The following is a 17,490-nucleotide window of genomic DNA, read 5'->3' on the forward strand; positions in this document are numbered from 1 at the left end:
AACAGCCAACATTCAAATTTTTCCCCACTTGCTCCAAAAGCAAGAAGGAAGTTTTGGCGGGAGTTGCACTTTAAACCTTCATGTCCTGGATACCTTTAAATTGTGTTTGCAATGCTGCAAAGGCTCCCTGTGTTTTGCGGCTAATATGTAGGTGGGCTGGAACCCTGCAGGGGATATAAAGTGCTGCTGACAGGTGGGAGGGATCCTTCTCCTTCGCTTTCTGCTAAACAAAAAGCATTGTGCTGTTCATGTGTTTTCCTACAAATCCAATTCTTTTGTAAATGGGAGGTGAATCATGTTCCCCTGAATAGGGGGTTAAGGCAGGATAAAGAGAAAGCCATGCTTATTTATGTAGGTGGCACTTGTGATTTACTCTATATTATCATTTGTGCCCAGTGTTCTGCAGTTAAAACCACATTGCTGTCAAGAAGGGGGTAGGGAAGGTAGACAATGTGCTTAGTTCTCAGTGATTAAGCTTTAACTATAGTATTGAAGGGTCATGTTTAAGGGCTTTTTTTGGCTTTGGGTCACAAGAATACATTTGCTAATGTCCTCCTGTGATCCAGAGTCAGCAGATAGCAGGTTGATGCCCGCAATCTGCTGACAGCACATAGCAATGCTGCAAGTGGGAAGAATGCTAATATGACAATAATGCCGGGACCCACCCAGCTGCCTGATTGACAGCTGGCTCTGCTTCTCTAGAGCCAGACCCAGCTGTGCCCGCCCCCTCCCCTGTCTGTTCCTCCCATGTGCACTGGAGAAACAGAGAGGGGAGGGAGAATCCCTGCAGGGGTGGTGACTGAGTGTCACTGCTCTCTGCAGGAAGAAGATTACGAGCTGAGCAATCATTGGTTACATGATCCCTCAGCTAGCCGGCGTGTGACAGCTGGTGTCCCATGCCGGCTCTAAGTATTGGTAAGATTATATTTTACCCTCCCCACACTTCTCCTTTAAAGCTGAACTCCACACACATATAAAAAATACCTTGTGTTCAAAACAAAAATAATGAAATTAATTTTTAAATGCAATCCTGAGTAAATACATGAAATACTAGCACTACCTAGGCAAAAGAGCAACAGTGCAGAAGGCCGTTCCTGCAGATTAAATTTTGCGGCACGATGTCTCGTACAGAATACGTGGAATGGACCAGCGCAGTCCGTTCCAGACCAAACCAGAAAAATATTGCTTGTCTCATTTTGTCCTGTCTAGAATGCGCTGGAACTGCGGACAGGTTCACACCATTTTCTGGACCAGAATGAGACCTGCAGTATTTTCTAGTCTGGAATGGACTGCACTGGTGTGAACAGAGGCCAGAAATAGCATTGGGATACATTAGGAAGCATTTTGGGTCCAGAAACAATCTGGTCTGCCAATGATCTGGATGTGGTGTGAATGGGCGTGGTGACGGCATTCTTTTATTTTGTCAAGCTACGTTCATTTTATACAAGTAAACAAAAATACCTGTTGATCCTGATAGAAAATCAGTATCCTTTTAACTTCCCTGAACTGATATCTCAAACAGGGTTATCAGCTTTCCCAGCTATCTTCTGTAATGAAGATTAGAAGATGGGGAGGTAACTTAGGGTGTAACAATGCTGCTCCCCTAAGAATGTAGTACAGTGGGTAAGCGTCGTCACCCTAGCATGGGAAGTGTGCTACTGGCAGGGTCATCAGGTGAAAATAAAGGGAAACAAGCCTGAAAATCGCTACAGAATAAACTGCAATTTATTACATTTTTGTTTTGGGTTCACATACACTTCAATGCAACATGTACTGTATATCTAGCCTAATTCAGGCTTACGGGGGCCCGATCAGAAAGCTCACTGTACTGTTGTCTCTTTCTAGGAACAATACATCTTTATTCACGACACCCTATTAGAGGCCATTTTGGGCAAGGAGACGGAAGTGTGCTCGAACCAGCTGCACAGCTATGTGAACACCATCCTGACACCTACAGCAGGAGGGAAGACGAGGCTGGAGAAGCAATTCCGGGTAATGACACACAGCCTCATGAAGACACACACAGATGTTAGTCTTTCTCGAGTAGAATGATGGATATTTTGCAGGTTAAAGACACAAGGAGGGCCCCTTATAACATTAATCCCAGGATTTCTTCTCCTCTCTGATCCCTCCAAGTAGATATGTTTATGAAGACTGTCACTGTGCAGCTCTAAGATTTGTTGTCTTCATCAAATATTAAATGGAGCCGTGGGATGAGAAAATGTTCTGGCGTTCCTGCAGATTAAATGTTGCCGCACGATGTCTCTTACAGAATACGTTCCAGGCAGATATCACAATCTGTATTATTTGCCTTAGTTGAGACATATAAATGTTTCTTTATGAAATGTTAGACTGAGAAATATACTGTTCACATTTATTATCCACACAGGAAAATTGCTACGTAAAGAGAAAATACAATCTTCTTAAAGTGTATGTATGGGATAAAAAATAATTCAGAAAATCTTTGCAGTGCATTTCCTGCTGTTTTACCACTTTGAAGATGCTGTAAGTACAGGAAAATACCTCAAATAACTGTTGATCTTCCAGAAATCCAGCATGCTCCTAACTATGGCCGCCTGGGAGCTCCATCCATATGTGCATTGCTTATAGCTCCCTCGCGTGTCCTGCAGAGGTACCTGGACCAGAGCGACGTCACATTTTGGCTCCCGGCACCTCTACAGGGAGCTGTACAAGCAATGCACGTATGGATAGAGCTCTGTCACAGCACAGCAGCCCACACTGGACCCCAGGCTGAGGATCAACTCCAGTTCTCGTGAGATAGGGAGACTGGGTGGACCTTAAAAGTTAAATATATTTGGGAGTGTGTGAGATTGTGTCTGTGGTTGTGTATGTATGCCAGTGTTTTTGAGGGCCCGTTCACACTAGAACAGTGCTTTAATCGAACGGTCCCGTGCGCTGTATAACGCAATCGCACCTACCGTGCATTCTGATGTGGGAGGTGTGTTGAGTTGCCATTCATTTGAATGGTACCCCAAACGCCTCTCACCCACAGTTCGTACGCCCACCCCAGAACGCGTGGTAACCTAATTCTGTGCATTCCATTGCAGTGCGACTTGGGTCACGACTTAATAACCAAGGACAAATGTGGGTCCTGAGGTTACACAGGTTTAGAACCACTGTTGTTCTAGAGGGAAAGAGGGAAATGGGGGGGTAAGTTTAGGTTATTCCTGGAGATCACGTTTCATGTTTTTTTTTAAATGGGATCATATTAATGTGAACACTCCACCAGTGTTTGTTTTAAAATTCCTGTTTCTGTGCATAGATTGCATTGATATATGTGCCTGGGAGCAACCATATTTGCTAATTGCATATACATAACATGCTGTATTCCTGATTGTGCATTGTCAAGCCTCTTATATTATTGCCTAGTCTGCCAGACAGGACCTGTCTGATAAAAAACATTCATCTCTCTGAAGTATGTGTGTGAAAAACCCACCAAGCTCATTGATGGGCAGAGGCCATATGATTAGATCTGGCTTGGCATTAGGTCACTTGAAGGAGGTACTTTTCCTTTGCTTTAGTAATTTGTGTGAATTGTGCATTTGAATGTTAGGGCCATTTTAAAGGACAGAATAAGATTTGCCAACAATTGATATATAGTAATATATACTATATACCAGCTTTATGTGCCCTTCCCCCTTAATATGGCCCCCTTCAGGTGTTTCCAGCCAAGGGCACTGTTCATGCTACAGCATACAAAGATAGTTTAGATCAGTAGTAGGCAACCTTATTGCTCTGGCTGTGGTGAAACTAAAAATCCCGTGAGGCATTACAAGACTGACAGAAACAAAGGCATGACTCCCGGAGGCAGAACCATGTTGGGATTTGTAGTTACACCTCAGCTGGATTGCCGAGGTTGCCTACGCCTGCTTTAGATAATTCTGTGCTTCCAATCTTGTGGAAACAGTTTGGGCAATATTCTGTTCCAGCATAACTGCACAACTCTAGCTCCATAAAGACATGGTTTGATATGAAGAAACTTGAGCGGCCTGCACAGAGCCGTGACCTCAACCCTACTGGGTTGAAAGGGAATGCCAATTGCAAGCCAAGTCTTCTTGTCCAACATGAGTACTTGACCTCACAAACGTTCTTTTTGCCTGAATGGGCACAAATTCCCACAGACATACTCCAAAATCTTTGTAAAGCCTTCCCGGAAGAGTGGAGGCCCAAGGAGGAGCCAACGCCATATTCATGCCTATGGTTTCGGATTAGGATGTCCAACAAGCTTTAATGGGCACATATTCCCACATACACACTCCAAAATCTTTGTAAAGCCTTTCCAGAAGAGTGGAGGCCCAAAGAGGAGCCAACGCCATATTCATGCCTATGGTTTTGGATTAATATGTCCAACAAGCTCATGTGTGATGGTTAGGTGTCCTTAGACTGTAGTGTTCCTTACAACAGTTCCAACTTATCCTACTTTACTAATCTTTGGTACTATAACACAGAATTGTCTTCTCACTTTTCTTTTTTCTGCAACCATCCTAGATAACCAATGTGTGGCAGAAAAAAAGAACAGGTCTCTTGGATTGCTGTCTGATCTACGTGCTGCTCACACCCCATTAAATAACACACATTATATTGTGTTTTATATTTTTCAGCTGGTTACACAATGTAATGCGAAATACATTGAATGCTTCAGCGCCCAGAAAGATTGTAACAAAGAAAAGAACAGAAATTCATCAGTTGTGCCATGTAAGACTGCGCTTCATTACTTGTGTGATTGGTGTAGCGGGATACATTAATTAATAACACATTCAGAGCACATGTGTAACCTAAACATTTTACCCCCCCCCCTTCTTGAAGAATCATGTGACTTTTTCAGCACTCCAATTCTTTCTGAAATGTTTAATAAATAAGAAAATATGTTGATGTGTTTCCTCCCCAAGCCAAGTGCAAAGCATTGCTTGTATACCAAAAAGGAATTCTTAGCTGATTTTAATAAATGGGCACATTTACCTGGTGCCTTTTAAAAGGAACACAATGGACATAGTAGGAGAACCTTAGAAATCATAAAAACTGTTTTTACCGCATAGTTCATAGGCTCCCAGGCTAGACACCACAACTAAAATACTCAAATATGTTAAATTGCCTACTCCCAGAGATAGATTAAGAGAAAATGGGACCTTAAGCAAGCTTTGTCCCCTAATCCCTTTGAGAATGTTAAAGTTTGCTGTATACATGGAGAAGCTGCCCAATTTGCATTTTCATTCCCCTTAGACACAACTTTCCTACAAGTGCATCCTTCTTTGTAAAATTACAGTCTGGTATACAGCTTTAACCAATTGCAGTTTACTGCAGGAGCTTGAAGGTTGTAGCTGGGCCCTATGGACATCCAGCATACCCTAGGCTCCTGTCTAGGTTGCTTTCCGGATGATCTGCCTTCCTTTCCTTGGCCATTCTTTTGGAGTAAAGGGGATCTATGATGTTTACAGGATCATTCTTTATATTGGGCATTATGACAGGAAAAAGGGGGCAGCACAATGACCGTTGTTTTCTACCCTGCCAACATAGACAGAAAGTGTGTTGAGTGTTCTCTACTATACCACCTTATTTTGATATATCTCCTGTGCAATCCCAAATGCAGAGCAAAGCAGCTGGTTCTGTTTAATGCCCCCCTTCTCAACTGCACATATTTTTATTTTCTTTACTTCCCCACTGCTCCGTTAAGCCTCAGAGCAAAGAACTATGGAGGAGCATGTGACTCATACCCCTTCTTCTCATGTGACCTTTTTAATGATTGACCCAGCACCGTCACATTGGGATGGGGAGACAGTCCTCAGCCTTGTATAGGCTCCAAATGAAGCAACTCAATTCTTACACAGGGATGTCTTTTCTCACTCCTAGTGGCTGAACAGAGTGTCGGGGAAGCGAGGTGATTATGTGCTTTTAGGGAGGGGAGCTTTATAGAGAACCTGTTGACTTTTTCTGCATACCCAAAGCTCAGTTTTACTTTAACAGTGTTTTCTTCTTCCAGGATTTGGCTGGATTACATTCTAAATTCTTCTGTTGAATCTCCTGACACTTTTACATATTCATCCGTGAATGTTATCAAAAACCGTTTTGCATAAATTATTTTATTAAATCCATGCAATTTGTTTAGTGACCCTTTATAGCTGCCCTTCTGCCCTTCCCTGTCAGCAGAGCAGTGGACAGAATGGGAATAATTAACCTTACTTATGTGCATTCACCCTGTAAGTAACCATTGTGATCTGACAGTAATGTCCATGACTGGCCTTCTATAAAATATTTATTTTTCCTTTCCACAGCTGAGCGTGCAAGAGTGGGTCTAGCTCCACTGCCTGGAATGAAGGGAACAGATTACATTAATGCCTCTTATATCATGGTGAGAGACGTGTAGTTATTCTAATTATGACTTTAACATGGTATTTTAGAACCTCTAGGGATTTGCTCAAAAACATATGATGAGGAATTATGTGCAGTATGCTAAAACACAGCAGCCAACCACAGACCGGGTTTGTGATTTGCTTAAAGTTGTTTGGTAACTGTGGGATGCAGTTTTTCTCTGCAGTATGTAAATGTCCAGCTCTCTGTACAAAATATTAGTTTCCCATTGCTACTCTGCTTTGATTATCCCCATGAAGAGGGTGACCGACTTACCGCTCACTCAAGAGAGTTGAGCACTCAAGGACTGCTAATCTTGAGTCATGGTATGGTGATCTTTTCTCACAGTGTAAGTAAAAGATGGACACCGGCACTCCAGGGCAAATCCAGTATATCTCTTTTTTTTCATGTCCTTGTTGCAAATTCAAACACTAGATACAATAGTATCTAGTGTTTGAATTTGCAACAAGGACGTGAATAAATAGACGTACTGGATTTGCCTTGGAGTGCCGGTGTCCATCTTTTACTTACACTGTGAGAAAAGCATTGGATACTTTATGGACACTACTACGAAACAATATCTGGACTTTAGTTTTTTGGAGGTCCCTCCATATCTATTGCAGTCCCCTCTTGGGAGATTTACTCTTTTTGTTTTGGTGACCACTGTGAGAAAAGGATACAGTCAGTGTACCCATTGCACTCAGAACTGCTGCTCCATCAGATAAGAGGTGGGTGCAACAGGTGGCTTCCGTCAAAGTATAAGTAAAAAATGGACAACACTAGATACAATGGTATTCAAACACTAGATACAATGGTATTCAAACACTAGATACAATGGTATTCAAACACTAGACACAATGATCCATGACTGGCCTTCTATAAAATATTTATTTTTCCTTTCCACAGCTGAGCGTGCAAGAGTGGGTCTAGCTCCACTGCCTGGAATGAAGGGAACAGATTACATTAATGCCTCTTATATCATGGTGAGAGACGTGTAGTTATTCTAATTATGACTTTAACATGGTATTTTAGAACCTCTAGGGATTTGCTCAAAAACATATGATGAGGAATTATGTGCAGTATGCTAAAACACAGCAGCCAACCACAGACCGGGTTTGTGATTTGCTTAAAGTTGTTTGGTAACTGTGGGATGCAGTTTTTCTCTGCAGTATGTAAATGTCCAGCTCTCTGTACAAAATATTAGTTTCCCATTGCTACTCTGCTTTGATTATCCCCATGAAGAGGGTGACCGACTTACCGCTCACTCAAGAGAGTTGAGCACTCAAGGACTGCTAATCTTGAGTCATGGTATGGTGATCTTTTCTCACAGTGTAAGTAAAAGATGGACACCGGCACTCCAGGGCAAATCCAGTATATCTCTTTTTTTTCATGTCCTTGTTGCAAATTCAAACACTAGATACAATAGTATCTAGTGTTTGAATTTGCAACAAGGACGTGAATAAATAGACGTACTGGATTTGCCTTGGAGTGCCGGTGTCCATCTTTTACTTACACTGTGAGAAAAGCATTGGATACTTTATGGACACTACTACGAAACAATATCTGGACTTTAGTTTTTTGGAGGTCCCTCCATATCTATTGCAGTCCCCTCTTGGGAGATTTACTCTTTTTGTTTTGGTGACCACTGTGAGAAAAGGATACAGTCAGTGTACCCATTGCACTCAGAACTGCTGCTCCATCAGATAAGAGGTGGGTGCAACAGGTGGCTTCCGTCAAAGTATAAGTAAAAAATGGACAACACTAGATACAATGGTATTCAAACACTAGATACAATGGTATTCAAACACTAGATACAATGGTATTCAAACACTAGATACAATGGTATCTAGTGTTTGAATTTGCAACAAGGACGTGAATAAATAGACGTACTGGATTTGCCTTGGAGTGCCGGTGTCCATTTTTTACTTATACTTTGACGGAAGCCACCTGTTGCACCCACCTCTTATCTGATGGAGCAGCAGTTCTGAGTGCAATGGGTACACGGACTGTATCCTTTTCTCGCAGTGGTCACCAAAACAAAAAGAGTAAATCTCCCAAGAGGGGACTGCAATAGATATGGAGGGACCTCCAAAAAACTAAAGTCCAGATATTGTTTCGTAGTAGTGTCCATAAAGTATCCAATGCTTTTCAAAAGGTTTTACATGATCTAGATGCCCCAGTGCTTAAGAATTTTGGATTGGGAGGAGATCTGGAGTTTAATAAGACATATCTCTTGAGCAAACAGTTGATTGTAAAGCCTAAAGTCTGCTCATAGCTGGTTTAGCAGCTACCCTGAAAAACCAGAAGATACACTTGACCAAGATATCAAATGATAACAAAGGTCTTAATGCTTTGAAACCCAGTTCTCTAAAGCAATGAAAATGTGACAGGCGTTCTCACCTCTCACCACTCTATCCAAAACTAAAAACCTGAAAAAATATCTTTAGCACACAGAACTGAATAACATCTTGTGTTGTATTTCAGGGTTACCTAAGAAGTAATGAGTTTATCATCACCCAGCACCCCATGCCACATACGACTAAAGACTTCTGGCGCATGATCTGGGATCACAATGCACAAATTATTGTCATGTTACCGGACAGTCAAAGCTTGGTAAGAACTGTACATTTTCTATTACTTTCTAAAGCTCAGGCGTCAAGTGTAGGGGAGCTTCATAATGTGTTAGTGGGATTGTGAAAGCAGTCTTTATCTTGTAGCTGAAATTGTCTTTACAGATGAAAGGGAGAAGCAGGATATTGGTTTTAGAAGGTGAAGTTCTGAAGCCCTATATAGACCCTATTTGTAAATTAAAGTAAATCTGATGATATAGAAATATGGGGGCTGTCATTGCTGACCTCGTTCTGAAACTGCTTTTTGGCTCACTCTTATGCTGACCCTCCGGGTTCCGCATTTTCTTAGGCACTGACCTGGAACAAATATGCAGATGAGCAAAGTTAAAATTAAACGTCAGGAGTTCTTATCTGCATACTTCTTCAGTGTAGGCAACACAAAGTATTAAAGCCACAGGGTCAGCATGACAGCCGGACTAATAAAATATTCAGGAGCAGAGGTCAGCAGACATGTTGCTCTCATGACGGGTTTCCTTGAACCTTTTCAGCAGCTAACATGAAGTCCAGGACCTGGCACCTCACACAATGTTGTGCCTCTGTCCTGTGTCCATTACATTGCAGCATATACAGGGCTGCATTTGAAGCTGATATTGCAACATAGGAGAGAAGTTTTGTTTCCTAGTTCAGAAGTGTTCAGCCATGACATAATTGGACAAGGGGCTGCATGTACAGTTTTTCCACTCGGTAGACGAATGAAGACCCTGCTCCTCTGAAAGTACATTTGAAGCTCTTATGTGGCCACAAGAGAGGCTCAGTGAAGTTCTTTTCCAATACAATATTTTTTTTAATGGAATAAATAAATCTTGTTTTTATGCATCATCAATGTACACATTATGTCCTCAATCAATATCTCCTGCGCCATATTAGGAACTCGGCTAGCCCTGATGTTGCTCATGCAGCCTCGTAGCAGGTGTGCTCCTACGTTTTGAACATATTCTGCATTGTATACATCTCATATATATGAAAAACTGCAGGGGCAACATCAGTCCAATAAAAAGGGTTTTTTCACCATCCTCAGTTAGGTAGAAATCTCATCCATTCATTATGTTGGTCTGACCTGGTCTGCTTCCTCTGGGCAATAGAACTGAGCTACAGAATCCAGTTTAACACTAAATATAGACAGACCAGAATAGGTTTTGATTGCAAAATGAAATAGGATGTAAAGTGGCCAGGCTAGAGCCATACAAGTATAAACATATTCTAAACCATCAGTAAATGAAGATGTTTAAAACAAGTCCATGTTGACATCTGTAACTGCATGCACCGTGGAGCAATTAACCCCAATGGTCATAGCAGAATCACTGAAGTTGCAGTGCTTATCACTCAGCGGAGCAGTCCCCTGCTTTCTCCCTCCTAGCAGAGACTAAGCACCCTTCAACCATTCTAATCTCTAATGTTAATACAGAGCAAGAGTACTGGGAGGGGGAGCAATGGAAGCTGAGCTGCTGAAATAACTGACTTAGATGGCTTCTGCTGTGAACTTTGAAGATTAATTGCTCCACAATGCCTGTAGCTACATGTGTCAGTGCAGGCTTGTGTAAAAGCTTATTTACTGGTTATTATAAATATCTAAATCCTTGAATGTCCATAACCTGGCCACAAGTTAATTGTAAGCTTCTGCCTGTATTGATGATGGCACTTTCCTTCTGCCAATGACTCCCTTCAGGGGCCCAATCTGCAACAGTATGCTGCCACACCTTACTCTGGCTTAGAGCAAAACTATTTACAAAACGTGCTGAATATGCATTTAAAATACATATCTGAACTGTTTGGTCTCCCAAAGGAGTTATAATTCTGTTTTTTCAGTCTTGTGATTCACACGCCTCTAAGCAGTGTGCAGCCAGGGTGAAGTCTGATTCAGCTTTCAGGGTCAGCTTTCGATCACTAGCCTGCTTATTGGGCAATGCATCGGCTTCTGATATGTTGTCCACTGGGGCAGGTATTGATACAGGAATGTATAAGGATGAAATATGAAATCACAGTCATATTCCTGGCTTTACAGTATGACAGCTGAGTGTAAATTGCCAAACTGGCTGACCAGAATTAAAAATCCTTTGTCAGGTGATGAAACAGCTCACATATATTTCAACTGTGTATTAAGCAGTTTGGCTTTTAGAAACTGTAACCTTATTGTTTAAAAAAATTGCTTTATGGCCTCTTACAGTGTTTGGTATTGTGACAATTACAGTCACACACACAATCTGTGTAAACTGTCTCAAACAATTAAATCCTTCACTCATTTCGGCCTGTGATCACATTGGCTGTTGCTCAGTAATCTCATTTATTTGAGGTTGTTAAGCAGAAAAGTGCAGAATGCTCTTATAATTATTAACTTCTGTGTCCATATTTGCCGTTGCTGGTTGTTAGAGACTTGCTGGCAGGTAAGCTCATAAGAGAGGCCTGCAGATGAGGTTCCTGTGTCCGCTTCAGATGCAAATCCTCTGCTAAGACAGGTAGACACAATTTACTACGGTAAATTACAGCATCATTAAGTGAGCTGTGCGGTAAATAGGCTGCCAGTAATTTATGTGGCAGGGGCTGTCATCACTGCGACAAGCTGGAAATTTGGCTGTCAAAAGCAAGGAGAATATACAAATAGCCTATTATTTGATGCCTTTCACACATCAAGTGTCCTCAGTGTTTGTAATGTAATTTTTACCAGCATCATCATTATTATTATTAGTGAGATGGGTAAGGGAAACTGAACTCTCCGCAAGCCTAGGGCTGGGGAACCTCGCTGCAGTGAAATTACATTGGCCTTATCCACATTGCACAGCTTGCATAGTCAGACATTTATCAAAAACAAAGTAATTAGAAGATATGCAGTAGGCACATTTGCTGTCACCTTTTTATTCCCTTTTCATTTTATGTTCACAAACTTTAAATTGATTGTGATTTGCCAGCATTTTGGTTGCTTTATGATATACAAAGAGCATCTAAAATGGCCATAGAACTAAAAGGGTGATGTGTCTGTGAAGGTTCTCATTCATCCAGGTCATGGTATATCTGTAAAAAATAAGTCAAGGCAACTGGCCTTGCTGTATTTTTGAAGCTCACCAACCAAGAGTAACACTCAGACTTTCCAAATTGGAGGTCATTATTGGTCATATAGCTGCTTGCTCCTTTGCAGCCGGTGCGGAGATCGACTGTACAGTGGTACCTTTGGCATCACGAACTTAATTTGTTCCACGATTTCGGTCTTGAACTGAATTGGTCACGAATCAAACTGTGCTCAGGCCGCGATTTCGACTAGAGGAAGCCACGACCAGTCTCAGAGCAGGGAAGATGGCTGCGGTTGTGTTAGTCACACGATGCGGAGTTCGCGAACAGAAGCACAATTTTGCCAAACTTCCTATTTGTGAACCAAATTGTTCGCGAACAGAAGCATTCATGAACCGAGGTACCACTGTATCTCTGAGCCAGGAAAGTGGTGATGTCGCTCTCCCAGTCATGTGACAGTGCTTGGGCCAGCAATTGGCTACTGGGCCCGGGGACTGTGATAGGGATGCAGGTCATGTGCTCCTACATACCCAAAAGTGCCTGAGCAAATTGGTTACAAGACTGGTTTATAAACGATGTATTTTAAAGAGTATGTAAGCCTAATGCTAAACATTACTTTATGTGAAAGAGTTAATTATGTAATTTATATACACATATATTATAACCGCATCAATACTTGCAGAAGCAATGGGACATTCTGCATTTATATAACTTTACTGTGAAATAAAGTTAATAATGGCAGATGGCAGTGCTGTGTGTTGGAGGAAAAAACTTCACTCTACACTTTAGCAGCTTCACATTTACATCTGTAAAAAAAAAAGTCAAAGCAACTGGACTTGCTGTATTTTTCTTGAATACGTTTCACTAGTCATCCAGTGAAACGTCTTTTTCAATTTTTACGGAAATACCATGACCTGGATGAATGAGAACCTTGACAGACTATTCACAGTTACAGGCTAAAAAAAATGACATATGTCCCCTTTATTTTAAATATACAACTCTGATAAACTCCTGAAGCTTTGTTTGCATATAAGTATATAATAATGTTTTTCTATTGGATCTGTAATTTCTTGCCACTTGGCACACCTAGTACTGTAAAGAGACATAGAAACAGTTGCTGCAGGCTTATCTTTACCCCACAATTCAACTTTTGTTTTGAACAACTTTTCTTGCTGATTGGTGCCTGTCAAATGATCACATAGAGGACTAGGAGGCTGACGTTTTGGCAGAGACAACTAGCTCTTTCCACTCTCTAAACAGAGATGGCATTAAAAAATGCCACATCATGTGGCCATGTAATGGATACTGAAAAACAAGAAGTCCTGGAAAGGTATTTTACAACAACTTTTCTATACAGTACTTTAGGAGTTAGGTGTCTAGAGACTACAATCCACTTAAACATACCCTATAGGGCCAAACTTTGTTGGATATCTGACTACCACACCAGCTTGTTGGACATTACATTCTGAAAACATGGGCATTAATATGGAGTTTTCCCATCCTGTTTGGCTAACATAACTTCAACCACTCTTCTGGTTTTTCACAAAATGTTGGAGTGTGCCTGTGGGAATTTGTGGCATTAAGCCAAAAGAGCACCTATTAACTTCCGATATTGATGTTGGACCAGAAGGCCCGGTTCACAATCAACATCCTAAAGGTGTTCAGTAGGTTTCAAGTCCGAGCTCTGTGAGGGCCACTTGAGTTCAAACCATACCTTTACGGTGTTGGCTTTGTTCACAGGGGCACAGTCATGCTAGAACACAAAAGGGCTTTTCCCAAACTGTTGTCACAAGGTTGAACGTGCAAAATTCTATAAAATATCTTTGTATGCTGTACCATTAAAAGCAATTTTCACTGGAAATACCTGAACTCATTAATTTCAAGGGGTGTCCACATACTTTTGCCCACATAGGTAGGCGCGATGGTCAGGTGTCTACAACTGTCTGACCATGTAGTGTATTTTGAAACCATCTGCTGGTTTTGAGTGCAATATTTAGGGGTGCTGCTTAAAGCCAGGTGGTGGGAGACGATTATCCATTTTAGCATATTGCCTACAATCCATTGGATCAGCTTTTACAACGTGCCTCCAAGCTTCAATGCTCTACTACGACCCTTTCTTTTTAATAATTTGCAGAATTGTTCCCATCATCATCTGCTGTTCCCTGGCCTCTCCATTCAGTTCTTTCTAAATTTCTTAAACAAGCGCTTGAGTGAATAGCAGGTGTAAACTTGAGAGGCATAAAATGCAGCCCATCACAGAGACACTTTCCGTGTGCAGGTCTATTTAACCGAAATTAAACTCTGCATAAAATCTTCTTAGTGCCCCACAGTGCACATTACAAGCGTCTCCTAGTCATGAACTGCAATTAAGTGCATGTAATAGGTTTTCAATGGAGTCTTGCTTAAAGAACAAGCAGATGACCTTTTAATAGGAATATGGGGAGACAACATTACCGACATTAATGTGAAATCACTTGGACGGTTGCTCTAGATTAACTGAACACAGCAGTTTCTGCTCTGCTCCATCCAGATAATCCCACTGTAGAGCTAAAAAAGTGCCAATGCTGATTAAATACTCTCAGCATGTGACAAAGGTGTAGTATCATCCTCAGCACCCAGGATAAGAGCTCTTGAGGGTGCTTTGTGGTTTATTATTCGAGACCATTGTGACCCTGATTTCTAGAAAGGTTTGTCCAGGACAAGTTGGAGAAACTTAGCTTTGTTTGTGGTTGCATTTTCCCTTTTGGCTTACTTTTGAATCTTAAGACCCATTTACACATCTGGTATAGGCATATTGTAATGTATTTTAAAGTGGACCACTCATCTAGAGGGACCCGTGATCTTTTTTCAATTGACTGCCTGCTGTAGCAGTTAGCAATCTCTTGTGATTATATGAATACAGTGCAGCACACACATTTTTAATCAATTTATGACAAAACAGGAAAATGAATATCAGATGCCAGAGGTTATATTTGCAGAGTTGTACACTGGAAAGTGAGTATAGAAAAAGGCATAGTTGCTGCACGTCTTGGTTTATGCATTGCTGTTACATGTCTCTTTTATGACTTGTAGAGGCCAGTGTAAACATTGCCTTGTTCACATTTGGCTCCTCTGTTGCTGTACCGTACCTGCAGAAAAGAATGAAGAACAAGCAAGGCATCCAATTCACATGTCTTCTGTGCCAGGAGTCATAAATGATGTTTCCTGTGCTCTACTGCATTTCTGTAATCACTAAGGATCAATAACTGTAAATGTAGGCAGCCACTGCATACATTTGGCTACAAGGGTTGGCCTGTTTCTATTTTGCTGCCCGCCAAGTATATCATTTCCTTATTGTGCATGAAGATGTAGAAGGATAATCCACATTTCCATGCCATCAGAAGTAATGTTATAGGAACGGTCATATGTTGGAAATCACTAACAAGCCACAATAGATATGTCTTCTGTATCCTCTAGATGAATTGTATTGTTCAAATGAAGACATTACCCAGCTTGCTTTCCCAGGGTGTTAGTTAAGTCTGTCTTGTATTTCTTAAATGTATTTAATGAACATGAAATTGCCTGGAAATAGAACATCTGTCAGATGTACTTTTTAATGTCATCGGTCAAGGAGTGTGATCTTGTTTTCCACACCTCATGAATAATTCATTGTGTTTGTGATACTCAGAAGCTAATTTGAAGGAGGGAGAATTTGGAGTAGCATGGAAATAAGTGGTTCGCTTTTCCAGGAAAAAGGGCACAACTACTAATGATGGGGAACTGAACATTTCTACTGTAAAACGCCTGAATGTGAGGAGACATTTCTCACCAGTGCAGTCCAAACCATTTTATTTTAGGTGTACATGTGTATATATAAAATGTATGGTGGCAGCTGCTTTATGACATAGGTGGGCCCAAGCAGGATTGGACTACAGAAAGACAACAAGCTGGGAGTTACCTTTTGTTTTCAGATGGCTTTTAGGGAGACAAATATAAGTAAATTAGCATTCATTTTTATACTGTTTTTAGACTATAGAAATTTATAATTACATGTTTTCCTGAGCCTGGAGCATGGACAACTTTTTTAGGCACATTTGCAAATCCAGATTTTAAGAGACCCAGTACAAGAAAATGACTATTTACTTATGCTTTACTTATGCCCACATTCAATTAACTATCAACCTCCCAAGCTACACATAAGTATAGCGAAAATGTGATTTTCTTACTCCTACATGAGAGGGCTGGTACCTGACTGGTTAGGCACTCAGTGCTGTTATATGGTCAGACAGAGGTTCCCAAGTCCTGGATAAGTTATTTATTTATTGCAGGTATTTATATAGCGCCAACAATTTACATAGCTTTTACATAGCATTCTCATCAGTCCCTGCCCTCATGGAGATTACAATCTAATGTCCCTATATCACATGCATACATACAGGGCCAATTTAGACAGGAGACGATTTCCCTTCCAGCATGTCTTTGGAGTGTGGGAGTAAACCGGAGTAAGCACAGGGAGAACAAACTCCTTGCAAATAGTGACCTGGCCGGGATTCGAACCAGGGACCCCCAGTGCTGCAAGGCAGAAGTGCCCATGACATAGAGCTTCTTCTCTTCCCTCTCGGTGGCTGTAAAAAGGAGGCCAAGGAAGGGCTGGTACTTGGGCCAGTAAGTGTTGCTGAGGAGGCAGTTAAATGTTAATGAACCAGTTAAGTAAACCTGTTGCTTTCTCCTGAATGGCCTTAAATTAGTATAACTGTGTGGGCTTATTTATTGTATATTTACTCCTGTTGTAGCTTTCATTACTTATCTTTCAGCTTATGGAAAGTTGGACTATGGAGGCTGCGACTGCTGACCTCTTCAACTATTGTAGTTACCGGACTATGACTTCAGTACTTTCTGAGTCTCTTATACAAGCCTTCAGCTAGTAAGGGTAAAGGAAGGACCACACTGCTGATCAGCATACTTGTTCTGGTTCAGGGACTCAAAGTATTTAAGCCTTTGGATCAATATCCAGGCAACCAATCCAGGGCTAGGGAAAAGAGAGATTTTTGGCTTCAGTTGACCACCACACCAGAAAGTTTAAGCTGTTCTTCAAGTCACTAATCAATGCCAAGTTCCAATTACTAACATGCCATGGGTTTTATCAGGCTCTTTAAACTGAAGAATGCAATTTTTCATGCAAGGCCTACTTTAATAAACTTTTTTTTTTTTTTTGTTTCAGGCTGAGGATGAGTTTGTCTACTGGCCAAGTCGTGAAGAATCTATGAACTGTGAGGCCTTTACTGTGACTCTTATCAGCATGGACAGGTTGTGCCTCTCAAATGAGGAGCAAATCATCATTCATGACTTTATACTCGAAGCAACACAGGTAAGGACTTGGAAGGTTGCAGAAATATAGAGTTGACCATGAACAGGCCATACACCAGTAGGTCAGTGGATAGCTAAATCTTTATTAGGTTCTCGATTTTTTTTTTTTTTTTTTTTTTTAATACACAATGTTTGTTTGCTTCTACAC

At 41.2% G+C, this 17,490-nt stretch overlaps 1 protein-coding gene across 2 annotated transcripts in view; it reads left to right on the forward strand.

Moving 5' to 3' along the window:
- The window catches only part of PTPRG (protein tyrosine phosphatase, receptor type G), a 486,631-nt gene that overhangs the window by 459,241 nt on the left and 9,900 nt on the right, over positions 1 to 17,490 (forward strand). For both annotated transcript variants that reach the window (XM_018554682.1, XM_018554674.1), the window contains exons 22-26: positions 1,846 to 1,992; positions 4,623 to 4,716; positions 6,291 to 6,367; positions 8,851 to 8,979; positions 17,197 to 17,343. In XM_018554682.1, the coding sequence (XP_018410184.1) occupies positions 1,846 to 1,992; positions 4,623 to 4,716; positions 6,291 to 6,367; positions 8,851 to 8,979; positions 17,197 to 17,343 (594 nt within the window). The remainder of the gene's footprint in view (positions 1 to 1,845; positions 1,993 to 4,622; positions 4,717 to 6,290; positions 6,368 to 8,850; positions 8,980 to 17,196; positions 17,344 to 17,490) is intronic.

This window comes from Nanorana parkeri, unplaced genomic scaffold, assembly GCF_000935625.1.
Source record: "Nanorana parkeri isolate BGI_ZX_2015 unplaced genomic scaffold, ASM93562v1 scaffold9, whole genome shotgun sequence".
NCBI classification, from domain to species: Eukaryota; Metazoa; Chordata; class Amphibia; order Anura; family Dicroglossidae; genus Nanorana; species Nanorana parkeri.